General features: G+C 24.3%; 1 protein-coding gene across 1 annotated transcript; it reads right to left on the reverse strand.

The window, feature by feature from the left end:
• Positions 1-9,321, reverse strand: LOC112693488 (rhythmically expressed gene 5 protein). The gene is made up of 5 exons (XM_025568581.1): positions 9,116-9,321; positions 3,208-3,274; positions 814-918; positions 625-705; positions 1-548 (listed from the first exon to the last, which is right to left on the reverse strand). The coding sequence occupies exons 1-5, from the start codon at positions 9,215-9,217 to the stop codon at positions 256-258; spliced, it is 648 nt and encodes a 215-aa protein (XP_025424366.1). The 5' UTR covers positions 9,218-9,321; the 3' UTR covers positions 1-255.
• Positions 9,322-18,325: the final 9,004 nt, after the last annotated feature.

Genomic DNA, 18,325 nt, shown 5'->3' on the forward strand with positions numbered 1-18,325 from the left:
AAAATAAAAAAAATTGTATTCACAATTATTTAGGACCCTGAAACGTATTTAAATCTAATTAAAAAATAAAAATATAATAATAATAATAATAATTATAAAGACGAAATAGAATTTTACAAGATGAAATGTTTTTTTGTAACAATAAATTAAAAATATTGTATATTAAAAGTTGCATTTCATTTTTTTGTAAATAAATAAATATGATATCTGAAACTGTACCAAGTTGATGAGAACACATTATTGGAACTGGAAGAATCAGTTTATCGGTTTAAGCGTGTACCTAAATGGTCTCACAATAGGTCTATTTTGTGTTTGTTGTTTGCGTTGATCTAACATATCAATCATAGAAGGCATCGGTTTGGATCGCATAGCAATAAATTCCTCCGCATCTTCGTCTTTAGGCAGAGGCCTTTGAGAATCACCGGGCACTGGCCGACCATCAGGCATTACTCTTACAACCATTGGTCCAATGATGTAACCTCCAGGTGGTGTAGCAATTTCTTCGACATTATTTGATGCTGATCCCAGATCATTTCCACCACTTGTTTCTATCGTTGTCATTAGAAATAAATAGGTTAGCTTTTATTATTGACGTATATATAATATTTATTTTATAATATTTACCCAATGGATCGGTGAGGTCTTGTTCAAATTTGTTGGTTGTTTGAGAAGTAAAGAAACCTCCTTTCATCATAGACTCCCATACTAAAATAATAACGAGAATAGACAACATGCCAACACTTTCTATTTTAAATTGTACGTTGTTTTCAGTACAAGTTTTTATAATTTCAATATAAAGATATAAATACATACTCATTGTTCTTGATCCTCTTTGATAAGGGTCCATTTTATCTAAACTGTCATCACCCATTTTTGCTAAGTTAGTTAAACCATAAACCAACAAAACTTTGTTACAGTCTAAAACGTAAAAACAAAATAATTAAAAATATATATGTATAAAATATTTAAATAAAATTAATATAAAAATGTATTATAAATTAGTAATTAATCTTTACATTATATGATTATTACACGAATTAAATATTTAAAGTTATAAGTTGTTACTATTTGGTATTCCTATATGTTATTAATTATTTTACAGTTACAATAATTATAGTTTTACTAAAAACTCTTTACATATATTTTTTATAGGTTTTTTATTCGTATAAATATCATCTAATTAATATATTTGTTATTAAATATTATATGTATAGTATGTACAATATATCTATAAAATAATTAAAAATAACAACTATACTAAAATCGAATTGTGTTCATACATATTATATGTATGCTCATATGTCTATATTGGTAAATCCATCTATGTTAAGTAGATATCAGAGACAGGAACCTAACCGAAAAGAACCGGTTCTGGAATCGAAACCGAAACTTTATTTTGATAAATGAAGTACTGGAACCGAACAGGAATTTTAAAATTATAAATGTTCTTTTAGGTTCCAAAATTAAATAGTTTTATTTAGCATAAATTATTTGTAGTTACTACTTTGTTTATAAATAATCAGGGATCCATTCTCATTATACTTATATCTAGAACTATATAAAGTTCTTATTCTTATTCTTTACCTATTTAAAATTATATATTTGAAGTGTTTATTACGTGTATATTTATCACAAAATAATATTATATAGAAATTTTTTTCCCAGTATATACCATAATTGGAATCAATATTATCTTTCAAATAAAGTGATGATATAAATAAAATAGACGCACTACTCGCTAGTGTAAATTGAAGTTCATAGTTTATTGACGATTGACAAGTATTGTAAATATTATTAACTACTCCTTCTATAGAGCGAATGTTATTATTTATATTTTAATTATTTTTAACCTATTTATCGTATGCAATTTTTAATTTAAAACTTTATTATCTTTAAATTCTGATACATAACAATTTAGTTTTACCAGTTATAGGAATATTATATTTTATAAGAATATTACTGTTTTGTATATTTTATAGGAGATAACATTGATTGTCAGCAATATATAATAAAATAATTACTACCTACTATACTACACTAACAAGTGGATGATAGTATATTATGGTATATTCACTATTTTTTTTTTCATTGATAAGAAATAATATTATATTTTACTGATAACAGGAACCGGTACCGAAATTATCTGAAACCGGTACCTTTATTAATTTTCATCACAGTACCGGAACCGAACCGGAACAGTTATTTTATTTTCTGAGAACCAGTACCGGAACCGATACCGATAAATTCGAACGGTTCCAGTCCCTGGTAGATACACAGTATTAAAAAATAATTAAAAACATCAAAAACATCCAGTCAATACACAGTGATTTAATATTTAATCATTATATTTGAAATGTTATTTAATGTAAAATACTATGTAGAAATACAATAAAGATAAATACGTCGATTAATTATTAGTTAATAACGAAAAAAAAGATATAATTAGAATTAAATAACTCTTCTATATTTTTATTAAGATATATTGATTTGAGTAAACAGGAAAAGTATAAAGATAATTATTAAACCAAAAGTCAATTAGTGTGATGAATTGAAAAAAAAATATTATACCTACAAGTACTTAAAGTTGACGAATAAAAGAAATTTATTTTCTATATTTATGCATGATAGCCGTGATCTGCAAGAGCCAATAACCTTCATAGTGACATGCAAATTAATTGGACAACGATGAACCCAAGAGACTTAAATGAATGATCACAGAAAAATATAAACGATTTATAAGTCACGATGTTTGTTTATAATAAATTTCGTAAGAACACAACGAGAATTACCTTGAAAGTCAATAGGAAATATTGATCTCTCAACATTACATTTTGTTTCTTAAAAATATTCGAATGCACGTCGTTCCGTTGATACAACCTCAATGATTTATTTATTTAGGTTTATTTAGTTCACATATTATACACAACACATAATAATCATGAAAGTGATGAATTCTTTTATATTCTGTTTATCTGTTTATATGGATATCAGTAGGAATAAGCATGAATTACATACTTTAAGGTCGAAAAGACTCTCCAGCCTATATAATTATAATCATATACAGACAATAACTAAAGAATAAAATAAGCCGTTATATTCCCAGCAATTCAACAATCGCAGTCTTACCAGTTGTCAGTAGGTTATTCGGTTACACAGTTTAAACATGTGTCTATGTTATAGTAATTTTACTTGTATGAAAGAATTTACCTGGCATCGAAGACGTGTCACAATAGTCGGCTACTTGTTTCACAAACATATTAAATAAATGGCTCATCTAGAAACAAAAACAAAACAAAATTTATTGAATTAACAAATTACAAATGTCGTATTGTTTATATCTAACTTACAAAAAATATTTATAATTTATAAACATGATAAAAACAATACATACATATAAATCGTAAATTAATTTAAAAATAGTTTAGTCAGAAAATGAATTAATATAGTTATTATAGAATAAAAATATATTTTATAAATTATTTTGAGTTACGATTTTATTTTTATTTTTTCATATTCAGTCTCAATTGTATTTACTTTGTATATACCTAACGATGAATTTTTAATTTGAAATCGGTCGAACTTTACAAATATAATAATACTCTAGGCTAAGATTTTATTGAATTATTTATTTATTTATTTCTATAGATAAACTATTTGTTTATTTATTTAAATATTATATTTTAATAATTTAATTGCTTTCATCTATCATTAAATAGTAAATATTAATATTTTTAACATGATAATGGGGACGTCTAAATTAAATACTATAATACAACATAATACATAGAATATATATATATATATATATATATATAGCTATAGTTTTTTTTATAATTAGTAATTAAATTAACACAATATATCGATGAGTGATGACCATACTTTATTATTGCAATTATAAATGTTTAGTACATAACGTTTGTGTAAATCATAACAATACATACAACTTTACGGAAATAAACAAGACAAATTAAACTTAATCAATCATTTATACTTGTATGAAACATTTTTCATAACCTTCAATCATATATTCTAAGAATATATTAAAAAAAAGATGGTAATTATGCATATCATAATAATTTTTCATGTTTGAGTTATATAGCTAAATGAATATAAAAATAAAAATAGATTATATAAATAAACATTAAAAAAAAAAAAAATTGTATATACAAAAAAAAAAAAAAACGAAGAAGAATAAAAGAACAACTTTAAAATATAATTATTGTTTCCATTAATTTGAAGGATTCGTCAGTAAGTATATACATAAATTACTACCTTCTTTAAAAATTATATTTATATTATACATACATGTATAGGTATATATATGTACTAGTATACTACTATATATATATTTATTTTCAAATTTTTTATGACTATAATTAAGCGGACAAATAATAAGAATCATATCTGTAGGGAAAGTCTCCTTGGATATCAATTACAAATTATTGGGTGATTAAATTAATTGTCTTTTATTTTTTTATTAATAATACTACTACAATTTAAAACTATATAATTAAATATATGTTTATTTAAAAATTATTATGTAAGCACTATGTTTCAATGCAGGATAATTAACTTCCTTTTTACCTACAAATACTAGACGTGTATTCAAGGGAAGAGGAGTTGAGTCTCCAAATTCCAAAAAAGTCGTTATTACTTTATTTAATATGTAAATATATAATATATTTTTAATTCAGTGCACTTTTAAATGAAATAGTATTGGTATGTACTAAAGAGAAATTCTAGAAGCATTTGGACTTTTAACAAAAAACATAAATTCCACGAAAAATATACTAGATATAATTGAAGTTAATACAAATAATTAAGTATGGATTTCAACTATTATTATTATTAAGTATTAATTTTGAAAATAAAATGTTGGTAAAATAATTATAATAAATTTAACATAATATTATATTGAATATTGACATGTAAGTAGTATATTTAAATGTTTTAAAGTCCATTAGTATAATTGTTGCAAATCACAAAGGGTGATTTTTCAATTTACATAATTTTTTCAAATTATAATATATATTCTATTAAAAATATATAAGGAAAACAAAAAAAAGGTAAATATTTTATGTACATACATATTTGGTAGAAGCTATCTAATCAGATTTTATGCAATAAGAAAAAAAAAGAACTAGAATTTCAAATCTTCGAGAACGTAAACAATAAATTAAATTGTAGATATGTTCGTTGTTGCATAAAAGTGGTAATGACAGTAATTTTATTTGTTTATGTTATAATTATTGTTAAGTGCATCAGAGACAACAAACTAGATTTTTTTTAAAGAATATAATATAAACTAGATACATCCCATAAGTATTTCAAACCCTATAATAGGTGTTATTAAACTCAAATTTGATGCAATTTCTTAGAGGAATATGTACTCGATTATATATATCGAAAAATTAAATAAAAAATGGTCATACCATGTATATTAACATGGCAAGGCGGTAACACCAAATAGGTTATATAGGTAGGTAAATACATTATTAAATTAGAACGTTAATAAAAAGTCTCAAAATTGGGTGTTTACAATAATAGAGGTTCGGTGGTCATATCCAATGTTTTTTTTTCAAATAATTTCAATATAAACAATTTGATCCTTTGTTCAAACTATCATTGTTCTCGAAAATTACTCTATTCTACAGTAATAGGTAAACGGAAATCGTGTAACGACACGATATACTTCATTTAATATGCCCGTAGATCCGGGTATATTGTCAACTAGATTTTTTATTTCTTTTACTAGTTTCCGATGCACGAAACACCATCAGTTCACAGTTAACCACTACGTTCATAATACACCTAAATACGTCATTGCAATATGTGAAATTTTTAAGGATTTCGATCGTGCGGAATAGGGTGCACGGAGAAAGTTGAAATGTTACAATAATTTTATGTTTTGTATTATATTTTATAGAATATTTCAATGATAATGTTTTGTATAAACTTTAATTTAATATAATGCAATCGACTTCAAATGCTATTATGAATAAGTAGGTACCTATTGACCATGCAATTATAAATTGAAAATAGTATTATTTACAAGAAATATATTTAAAATGATCACTATCGCAGTATCATTTTTAGATTATTAGAGAGTATCATGTATTTATTTCTAACATTAAGTTCATAACACTTTATTTAAAAATTATAATTTTTTGATATTTTATAACAAGTATTTTAGATATGATTTATATCGATTATTTTATATTTATGTTATTATAAAATCTTATTAAATTAATGAGTCTACTAGGTATGATTATTATTTTTTGTTATTTTGTAGTCCATCATACACTACAATACTTTTTTAAGTTATTAAAAAAATAAATAAATAATAGGAATTTAAACACTATTTTGTAAATCTACGAACTCAAAAAATATAAAACACTAAGAGTATGAAAATAAAAATTTGAAATATTAATAATACTAGAAGAATTAACTCTATAAAATAAAGTTCAAATTTTTCGAAAGTGAAAATTATTTTTTTAAATGTTTTACCTAAACATAAGAAAAAATTTATTAAAATTTGAATATTTGTAGTCTTTATTAGTTATCTCTGTAGGATGTGAGTCACACAAAAATACAAAATTTGATTATACAATTATATCAAGAGATATTGCTGCAATAGCTTTTATCTACCTATTAAACTTCGTGGGTTATCCTACAGTATAGCAGTAACTATATGTCAATTAATAAAATTATACAATCTATTAATAATATGCTATATATACATATTGTGAAAATTAACTAAAAAGAGTAACTGTTAATTAACATTAAAAATGTTGCAATGTTGCCTAAACAGCAATATAAAATATAATTATTTTCATTTTCAGAATATATATTTTTGAAGTAAGAAAAATGTAGATATAGAGATTTTGGGTTAGCAAAAATTAAAGAGTTAGTGAACTCTTTTTGTTGTAAACCAGACGTAAAATTATACGAGATTTACGATTTACATATTATTCGGTATACAATTACGGACAAAAAATTGTAAATTTTTTTTTAAATTTATATAGTTTTGAATTTCAAAGTATTATATGTGTATATATATATATATATATATAATTGCATAATATGATTATTTTAACTATACATAAATATATAAATACAAAAATACTAGAAATTAAATATATATTTAAAAAATTAAACAAGTATATCTAATAACTTATGTGCCTACATCAATATTTATGTATTACAAAATTCTGGTCCCTATACAATATTCTATACCTAAATAATATATCTATATTAATAAGCCGGTTACATAATCAATGAACATTTATACGTAATTTATAAAACTTCAAATTAAAAAACAATATAAAAAGATATATATATATAGGTAGATTAAAATGTATAGATTTAAAAATTAGATTTAGAAGTTGAATGAATGAAAAATCGATTAAAGAGTACGTATATGATTTTAATAGATTCTTGATAATTAAACATGGCTTCTTCGTACAAATTTTAATGGAAGAACTTCATTAGAGATGGATTTTCGAATTATTATGATGGTAATATAATTTACATGCCAAGTAAGTTTGAATACAATGGGTTTTTATTATACCTACAGACACTAAGATTTTATTTATCCTTAGTATATAATAACTTATGTTTTATTTTATATTTGTAATAAAATAAAATATATTTCCTGTTGACCATGATTTCCAGTACCCTTCATTATAAAAGCTATTTATTTACGGAGAACTGTCTTCCGGCAAAAATAGTCATTTTTGTTTATATTTATATGTTATGTAGTCTTAGTTGTATCAGTGCCAGGGTTGTCTTCAATAAAGTGATATTACTAAAACAAGTGATAAAATAAGTTTTCAATAAATCTATTTATAAAGAGGTTTATAGAGGAAGGGAGTTTATTTATTATATATTGTTAAATTAATGGGTTGCATAAGGTATAACTAAGAGTACCTGAAGATTGAAATCTTCAGGTACATGAACTTTTATAAATATGAATAGGTAGGTACTTATATTAAAAAAAAAGGATGAATGGTCATTAATATTAATGTATTCCATGAAGCCGATTATCGTGGAAAACTGCTTTGATATAATTCTCGGCTTTTATATATTAAACTGCACAAGAAAGTATATATTTTTAAATATTTTCAAACTGTTAATTTGAAACTAAAATGTCACATGACCACCATAACTGTTAAAATGTTAAAATAAGCATTCTATAATAAGTTAAAAATGTATTTATTTAAAGCAGTAAATACTTATACTTTAGATCTTAAATTGCAAAACTGTCAGTTTATGCCTCGTAGCGATAATATTTACCTATATTCAATATTATGATCTAGGTAAACATGAAATTATTAATAATTACCAATTAGGTATCACAATTATATAGAATAGTAGAATAGTGTCTACATAATCCATAAAATACATTATATGTGTAAAAATAAGTTTAAGTTACAATTAAGTATAAATACATGATAACTTAATTCTAAATTATAATAGTTAATAATTGTATATTTATAATAATATTCAATACAGTAAAAATGTTTATTGATAACAATTTAATAAAACTATTCGACTGTTTAGTAATCGTATAAAAAATAAAAAAAATTGGCACAATGATCGATCCATACGCGAATAATCTCGAAGTACAGTTATCAGAATAATGATGCCAAATGGTGCAAGTCGTTGTTACAAAGTATTTTTCAGTATTTAAGAAATGATTTATTTTAAACTAGTGTCTTCAAGATGTGGACCGTTTTATTCCTGATATTTAATGCAGGTACAACAAAATTATTATAAGTGAAGGATTTCAGCTAGGTATCAAAGGAATAAATAATAGTAATTCATAATATTAGATAAACTATCAAACTGAAAAATCGATCGGTTACCCAGAAATTCAATCAGTTAATTGATTTATAATAATTTTAATTGAGTTGACTTATGGTTATTATATATCCAAATATTCATAAATGTATGGATATAATATATCGAATAAACACGATTAAGGCAGATAATTTCAATAAATGATGTACAACTTGCTACAGTAGTATATTTTACGGGTAGGTACCGTCAATTTAGGCAAATTAAAATAAATAATTATACAAATAATAATAACGAGATAATCTCTAAAAGTTACCTTTTCTCCTCGGCTAAGGAATTCCCACATAGGAATGGCTGACCCGGAGGTCCGGGTCACTAAGAATGCGGCCAAGGGCCATAGGAGAGCGTACGGTCTCATCGTGTTTAAATAATATTATTGTCGAACGGTCGTGGCAATATCAGTCGCTGTGCGCGTCTTGAAACACTGATCGTTGGTACCACGGAACTGTTGCTGGCCGGTCGGCTGGTCGTCGCGCTGAAACGGCTGCGCATGCGCACTCGTCGGCGGCGCCAATAAGCGCGCGAAGTTCCGGAAAAATCAGAACGGTTTTTCACACACGCACGCACCTATAAACGATAAACACAAACACCGCTTGCGCACGCGGCATCCGAGTCCTTGACATTTACCACGATCCGCGGTGTGGAATGCAGAACGCGTATTATGGTGTACTCGCGAATACGGAGAGATACACAATAATAATAATAATGATAAATACACGTAATTTGCAACGGCCGATAAAATATTATAACGTCGACTTCAAGTAAATCCGTAACGGCAGCGAAATAATTTTTCTATTTATATTGAAGAAGATCATTAAATTTAGGCACTAAGCCCCCAAGAACAGTAAAATATAAATTAGTTGGTAATTATATATTTTTATTGCGTCGGTATTTGCGGTGGCGTAATATTATGGTTTCATGTTGTTTGAAAATGTTATTGTTTTATGAATATGCAATAACGACAAAACTGATTTATTGTAACAACTAGGACTCGGAATTTTTTGAAATTAAAAGCATCATTAAAATTTATTGCATTGTTTTAGTAAATATATCCAAAATTGAACTTAAAAATTGCATTACATTTTTATATTTACTAAAATAAATATTTTTAAAAAATATTGTACATATATTTTTTATTTATAGTATCATAATAAAAATGTTATTATTATAGACAATATTTTAAAATAAAAATTCATATTAATACTGGAATAATGGTTTTAATGTAGTCTTTCAGAAGTCAACAAACAAAATTATTAAAATTTAAAAACATTTTATTTCATTTTTTAATACACATTGAGTGTCTAATTTAAAAAATTGCGCTACACAATGAATGAATTCTTTAATTTCTCAAACTCTACAGATCTCTGATTTGAGGATAGAAACTTGTGCAGTTCGTGCATTGTCTTATCAAATAATAATTCCTCCACTGTCATCAGAATCCACAAAGCCTGAAATAAGCATAAATTATTATTTATTATTGTTATATTATTCTGACATATATTAATATCTCACATGACATCCATCGTTATTTTACTTCTTACCTAAAAAAAACTTAAATATTGTGAATAATATTTAAAAATATCTAAAATTGCATCATAAAAGAGGAAAATCAACAAAATTATAATCAAATCGAAAAAATACCAAAAATGTCATAAATTTGCACTAAATAATTTAAAATTTTAATTCGTATTTGCGTGGAACAAATGTATGTATATCCTATTCAGCAATTAATCTGTACTATAGAAAGAAATTTGCTAATACAATAACTCCCGAAGCCTAATAATAACAAACAAGACCTATCTATTTATTATATATTTTTATTATAGTTTTTAATTAATTCTATAGCAGCAAGATTTTACACAATTGACATATATATGTACCTATACTTAATGTTCACTGTATATTTATCCAGAGGTTTTGATAGTTCCAAATCTCTAATAGTTAAATTTACAAAAAATAAATAAATATTGTACAAAATAGAAAGTTACCAACTTAACTCACAACTAATTATTCATAAGGGAAGATAAGAATCAAAAATATAATTTTAATTTATAAATAAAATATCATTGAATTCATAAGTACATTAATATTAGTACTCCCAAATATAATATAAATATTTAACTATTATATGACCAAGAATCCAAGAATGTCTATTGTAAAATTAAATTTTTTTTTAAAATGCATCTAAGCCAGAGGTTCCCAAACTTTTTTTTTCGCGGTGCCTTTTTTTGGACTCAATTTAGCCACGGTGCCCTGGTTGTGAATAAAATTAAAGAGAATAAAAAAAAACTGTTGATAACCAATTTTATTAATTTTAATAAAATTTAACTTGGTTATAAATTAATGCATTTTTAAACTTAAAAAATAGATAAGTAAAAATTATTTTTATTATGATTATAATTATTATACAAAAATATTATAAGGTTAAAATGAGAAAATCCGATTATAAAATAGAAAATATTACATTATTTGCTATAAAGTTTTTACGAAAACAATAAGGAAAAACAATTTTATACATTTTAAACTATTTATTATGAACCGTAGACCACGGTGCCCTTATAGAGTGGTCATGGTACCCCTAGGGCACCGCGGTGCACAGTTTGAGAATCACTGATGTAAACAAATATAATAGTAGTTAGGTGGTACCCTTTTATTGTATTTTTAAATATACTAGTAAATAAATATTCAACATATGTTGTATTAAAATGCAGATGATATTTTGTGATTTAAATACAGTAAATTAATCATTAAAATAGATTTGATATATTTAAAAATAAATTATTTTTTAAGACACTTGAAAAGTAAATAATAACTAAGTAAAATTTGTACCCAGTAAAAATTAACTTTTCGTTGAGGTAGAATTTACTATAAACCTTAAATACTGTTTATCTATTTTATCTATTTTACCATATCTTTTCAAAAATATAGCCATATAGCTACATACATACATGTACCTACATTATATTATTATTTAAAGTAAGGAATATTTTAATGGATTCTACAATTATTATATTTATAACACACAGATAATACTATTACTGGTAATATCTGGTCTTTCAAAACGTTTCATAACTACATAATTCATAAATATTACTTCAGTGTATAAAAAAATCGTCGTAAATAAGTATTTTTTGTATTTTAATTATCATTAGTAGTATTATGTGTATGTGTGTAGTATATTTACAAACATTTCAAAAATCGTGAATACATTTTCGATTTAAGGGTCATTAAATCAATATAATTTTCAATTCCAAATTTTAAAATTCTAAAACATTCATTGAAGGAACAAAAATTTAGTTAGTTTTAAAATATAATATAAATATAAAATAGAAATTGTATAAACATTTTCATTTTATAATTTTAAATAAAATTAAAATTATCAATTGCTACACGTTTTAGTGTGGCCAGACCATATCTTTGCCAAAATCGAAATTTTAATGAAATTCACAACCTCTCGATTCCTTCTAATTTTGCATTAGTCATAAGTATTTCCACTATGTTATGGAAATATAACAAAATATTTTTTTTAAAAGTCTTAAGTATATAGAAGTTTCTCTTGATTTAATTATTTATAACTGTCAAATATGTTTTCAATGAAATTCTTTGCATTATTATCAATTCAATATTTAAAATAATAAAATTCAAAATTCAAACTTTTATTTCGTAGCATTTAATATATTTTATAATATTTTATTATCTAATTAAATAAATATCGCTTCCATTTGTTCGATATTAATTATATTAATTCTCTATTGTTTATTATGGTTTTGAATCCGGGCATTGACCAATTGCGCCAAAAAATAATTTTTTTTTAGGGTCAATGTACATACCACTTGCGCTGTTCAAATTTGGCTACCTTCAGGTATGAAAATATTGTTAATAAAATTGATTAATTATTGTAAAAAAGTTTAAATGTGAATTATAATGTAATTGGTATAACTTTAAATTTGAATTCATTTATTTATATTATGTCATGTATTAATAGTAGCAAAAAAAGTAGTTAGTATATTATTTATTTTTTATTTATTTATAATTATGATTTAATTTTGAATAATTGTTGATTAAAAAGTAACATTTTAAATGTGAAGAAAAAAAAATTATTCATTTTTAATCATATTAGGTGTCAGGTGAGTCATTAAAAATTGGTTATTTTTACACCTTTCTATAGTTTAGTTTATATTAGAACTTTCTTTTTATAAATAAATTATTGTTATAATATCGTCTACTAAGTGACTAGTAATAATTAATCATAATACCCACGCACTGACGCACTTACAATATATAGCACGTATAGAATTTGGGATAACTCATTGTGGAATGTGTAAGATGACCAAACCCATATAAGTGTGAAAACGGTGTTGTTTTCTGTAATAGTGGATGACATTTACCATAAAGAAGTTACTGTAATATTAAATTAATTCATAATTCAAGACCATTCAATAGGTTTTTAATAAAAAAAAAGTGATTTTATTTTTTTGTGTATAGCACAATTTACAAATTATTAATTAACAAAACCAATTTTTACGTAGGTGTATAGGTAATCAAACAAAAAAAGTTTTTGCTATAACATGTACAAGATATACGTGGTTGAAAAATCGATAATAAATATATACATTTGATACTATAAATATTTGTTTTAACAAATTAATATAAATTTAGCTTCGAAGTTAAAATATACACTAAAAAACAAACAAATATTCTTAAAAAACAGAACTAAATATGCACTAACATATGCTTTAAGATTTTTCTATTTCATTGAAAAAATTACATATATTTTATTGATTATAATTTTTTCATTATTCTTATTGGTATTTATGTAAAAAATTTTTTGATTTGAGAATTATTGATCAAACTCAATGCTTAATTGTGGACCTGAAATACAAAACAGAACAATGTTTTTACAATCAATTTAAATTATTTAAATTGTTCACTCATTTTTTACCTTGAATTTGTATTCTACTATTAGATGTTTACAAAAATAAATATGTTGTGGTTATTTGAAAACAAATTCTTATATTTTAAAAAGCTTCGTTCCACATCGACGGAAGAAATTAACACATACTAAAAAAATACTAGATCATCAAATTTATAGATCTTCAGGTAATCAAACAAATAAATACGTGGCTTGCAACAAGATTTGAGTAGTATGATATGATCATTTATAGTATTTGAGAGGATTCAGATTCTTTAAATCACGAACAATATTTATGCCTGACTCTGATATTTTATTAATCATTCAAAACAAATATATAAATGCTAGAATTTCATAAGTATAATCATAATCTACAAAAACATTTGCAATTTTAATTTTCTATTACAGTATATTTTAATAACAAAATATTATTTTATTAATTTTTAGGTTAAATAATATATTTGTATTTATAAATGTGAACATAAGAAGTAGAGTTTAAAGGAAAGTATGAACAACATAATTGTATGTTATTATAGTATTGAGCTGTTGAAGTATAATATTGGTGCTTTAATTTATTAATACTTTTATATTATTGTATATTAATACAATTGTATAATAAATAATAATCTGAAATGTTTAAATAAGGATTTATTATACCTATAGTAATTATATTTTCACCACTACAATTATTATTAATCATTTAATTACAATTTTAACTATTAGCCCTATATTTTTGATATTAATAAATAATTGATATATTATAATGAATAAATAATTATGAAAATAACTTCATTAAATCAACAGTGATTATACTACTATTATAAAACACCAAATATATAAATACGGACAGGATTTAAAAATTAAGAGTGGGATCTTGATTGTTTTACTTCCATCATTAAAAAAGCATTTTATTTTAATTTATTTTTACTAAACACAGTTATGCAAACCTATTCAATTATCACAATACATAAGATAAATTTTTAAATTTTGAATAACAAAATTAAGTAAAATATTTAAGTTTTCATATCAAATGTACCTACTTGTAATTCAATACGCTTCAAACATTCCTGATATTTATATTTTTATATTTTTTTATCAAATATTCTACTAAAAAAATAAACAAATAAATAAATAAATAAATAAATAAAATATCATGGTTTTACCGGTTAAACACTTGCTTAGTACAACTGTATTTGTTATTTGGATTCCAGGACATAGCAATTACAATTTATAATCGCGATACTGCGTAATATAATAATATTAAATATTAAAACATTATTCCACTATATTAAATATGTTAATATTCTAGTATGCGATTACATTTTTTCTTCGAAAATAAACTAATAATTCGTGTAATTTTTTACACGTGGGCAATAAGGTATCCATATAATACAAAACGTAAGGTATTATACATTGAACATGAATTCTTTATTCGCTACGGTAGTTTGTTGTTATTTTTTGCATTTCTATTTACAATCTGTGATTTTCCCATCAATTTTATTCAAAATGTACTATGCCAACATAACATGGACATTATTAAATTTTAAACAGAGGTGGTGATGGGAAATGGTTGTAAATATTAAAGACAAATTGAAATGCATCCATTTTTTTTTTTTATAGAAATAGAAATTAAAATTATTTAAATAAATTGATAAATATATATAATACGTAAATACATAATATATACCGTTAATAATAAGTTCACAGTAATACAGTTAGTGAAAATTTGAATGACTATTGCCAAAATTAATAATGCAAAATACCAAAATTAAAACCTGTAAAACTAATTACATTTAATACTTCTCCCGCGAAGTGCTTGAGACATGAGAGCAGTGACGGTGCTAGAGTTTGCGAGGCCCTGAGCAAAATAAATTTTGGGTCTAATAATTTTTTATTAATAAATTATTTTAAGTTCAGTTAAATCAGAACCACGGGGCCTTAATTATAATTTAAGGCGCGGGGCCCTGGGCAACTGCCCCTTTTGCCCACTCCCTCTCGCCGTCCCTACATGAGAGTATACGTAGTATACCAGTGAATATTCAAAATAATGTTGAGAGTATACATCTCTTATGTAGTATACCCTATGGGAACATCACTGCTTACAATACCTTTTTAAATAGACTGAATTATCATATTATATATTAATTATATTATATTAAGTAATTATAGTTTTGTCGAAATCGTTTTCATTTTTTGAATCATTTATGTCAGTGGACTTAGTACAAAATATGGAAGAGGGAAGATTTTGTATGGAATTCTTGTTTGCCGACATAGTGGAGTAGCTCTTACAAGTTACTGGTTTTCTTCCTAGAAGTCTTACTGCCACTGTTCAATGCAGAAAAACCACCGTGGCTCCCGCCTGTCTGTCGCCATATGATCGAAACCAACAACTTCTCTTTTTCCGTAACTCCACGGACTAAAATACACTATAACTGCATAACGGCGAGTCGTTATTTCTATAAATAACTACATTTGCATACATTTTTGTTGTACACGTTTCTTCCTCTCTTCTTCTCACGAAGGTTACACCAATTTAATATATGCATTCCGAACATGCGTATTACCGATAAGTACCCGGCAACAATCCACATAATTCTATTAAAATGTTTTTTTTAGAGTTCACAGAATGATCCATCAATAGAAAGTGATAATACTGTATTCTCAAATGGTTAGTTTAAAGGAGATAAATAGGACATTTTTCCAATTTAAATTTTATCTAAAAAACTTAAAATATTATCGTTTTCAACACAAAATCATGATATATTTTTATTAGTGTGTTTTCTCATTAAATGTAAAGTGAAAAAACATAACATTTTTAACTTTTAGCAATTAGCTTAAAAATAATTTTTATAAATTTAAATTATGTAATTTAATATTATAGTTATTGCGAATAATCGACAAATAATTTGCTTACTAACTTTTACTATAACAAAATCACAATAAATTTCGGGTTACTTAGTTTTATGTAAAAAAATTATCTTTCTTAGTAGTAAATACTGTTAAAGTTTAATTATAAATATAATTTTACTTCATAGTATTATTCAATATTTACTGTTTAAACAATATATAGATAAATGTAGTTTATTTTCTTAAAAATTATTGTTTATGTTCAGTGCCGCGTTAAGCTATGTAGCCACCCTGGGGCAAATTATAATATGCCGCCCTTAAGAAAATTACAATTCAAAATAAAAAATAATATATAAAATAGAAATAATATGTATTATAGTTATACAGTCATACAAGAAAAATTCATATTTTTTATTTTATGTTGATCCTCAAAAATTTGCCGCTTCATCAAACATCATAAAATTTGCCACCCCGGGACAATTACCCTCTTTTTCCCCCGTTGAACGCAGCTCTGTTTACGTAATTGACACTGAATATTGGTATGGATGATCTTCATAATCAAGTTAGATCTGGGTAGTTGGTATTAATTTTGAATGGAGCGTGTATAGCCCTCGATAACTCAAATTCAAACAATAAATCCTATAAAAACCTACACTTTAAAAATACTAAAAAAATTTAGTTCTTGACTCTATTTAACTTATATAATGGGTGTAATTTTCAAATAAATTCGAAATTTTAAATTTAGTTGTTTAAAATGTGCTAACAAATACAACTCTTATCCGAAAATATGCATTACTAGAACCATTGATTATAAATACTATTATTTAGGTTAGGTTAGTATTTATAATCAATGCTAGAACCTAAAGAAAAATATTCGCACTTTAAAAAAATTTTCATTAGATTCACAATACTAATATTTTTCAATGTTAACCAAAATAAAATCTTATACATTAGATAAATATAGGTACGTTAGTTACATAAACATAATCAAATATTTTACTGATAATCAATAATTTAGTCTTTTTTTTATAATAATATGATAAACCTTACAACGAATAAAAAAAGTTTTAAGAAGTTGTGGATAAAAATAAATATTTCAAAAATTATCTAAAACGCATTAAAATACTGGAAAATCTCGTATAACACGGATCATACGCAGGGTCTTAAATAGGAGGTATTTTCACCATAAAATAATGATTTGTCATATGATGACGTCATCAAAAATCTAATACTATACTATACTATAAGTGTAATTATTACACGTATAATAATTTACTTCTAGTAGTGATAATTAAAAGTAGGAGCTTTCTTAAGCTTAATAAAAAATTAGAGTTCCCAGAAGTTATGCAACTCGTTTGTGATATTGGGAATTTTGCCCCCTAACATTCCTTTAAAAATTATTTGAATTTATACATTTTTCATTCTATTTCATGAGATTAAAATACAATTACAATAAAAACATTGATTTAATAAATAATAAAAGTATTTTTATGATATTACCTAAACATAAAAAAATGCGTTTAACAAAGTACAAATTTAAAAGTGTTGTATGTTTATGTTAAAAAATATTTCACAGTATTCCTTCCAATTAAAGTAATGAATGGAAGCGCTTTAAACATCCAAAAACATAATACAGAAATACCATTTCCTAAATACACACCATCTTTCAACGAGTGAATTAGGACTTGGTATCCAATGGCTAATATT

This window comes from Sipha flava, unplaced genomic scaffold (assembly GCF_003268045.1).
Source record: "Sipha flava isolate LNK unplaced genomic scaffold, YSA_version1 87_pilon_pilon, whole genome shotgun sequence".
Taxonomy (NCBI): domain Eukaryota; kingdom Metazoa; phylum Arthropoda; class Insecta; order Hemiptera; family Aphididae; genus Sipha; species Sipha flava.

What these genes read in the sequence shown, in the direction of transcription:
- LOC112693488 (XM_025568581.1), bottom strand. Translation starts at nt 9,217, where the DNA reads ATGAGACCGTACGCTCTCCTATGGCCCTTGGCCGCATTCTTAGTGACC. An exon ending in AAGAGGATCAAGAACAATGA is followed by an intron (nt 706 to 813) that starts GTATGTATTTAT and finishes TTATTATTTTAG; the next exon opens with TATGGGAGTCTATGATGAAA. An exon ending in AGACCTCACCGATCCATTGG is followed by an intron (nt 549 to 624) that starts GTAAATATTATA and finishes TGACAACGATAG; the next exon opens with AAACAAGTGGTGGAAATGAT.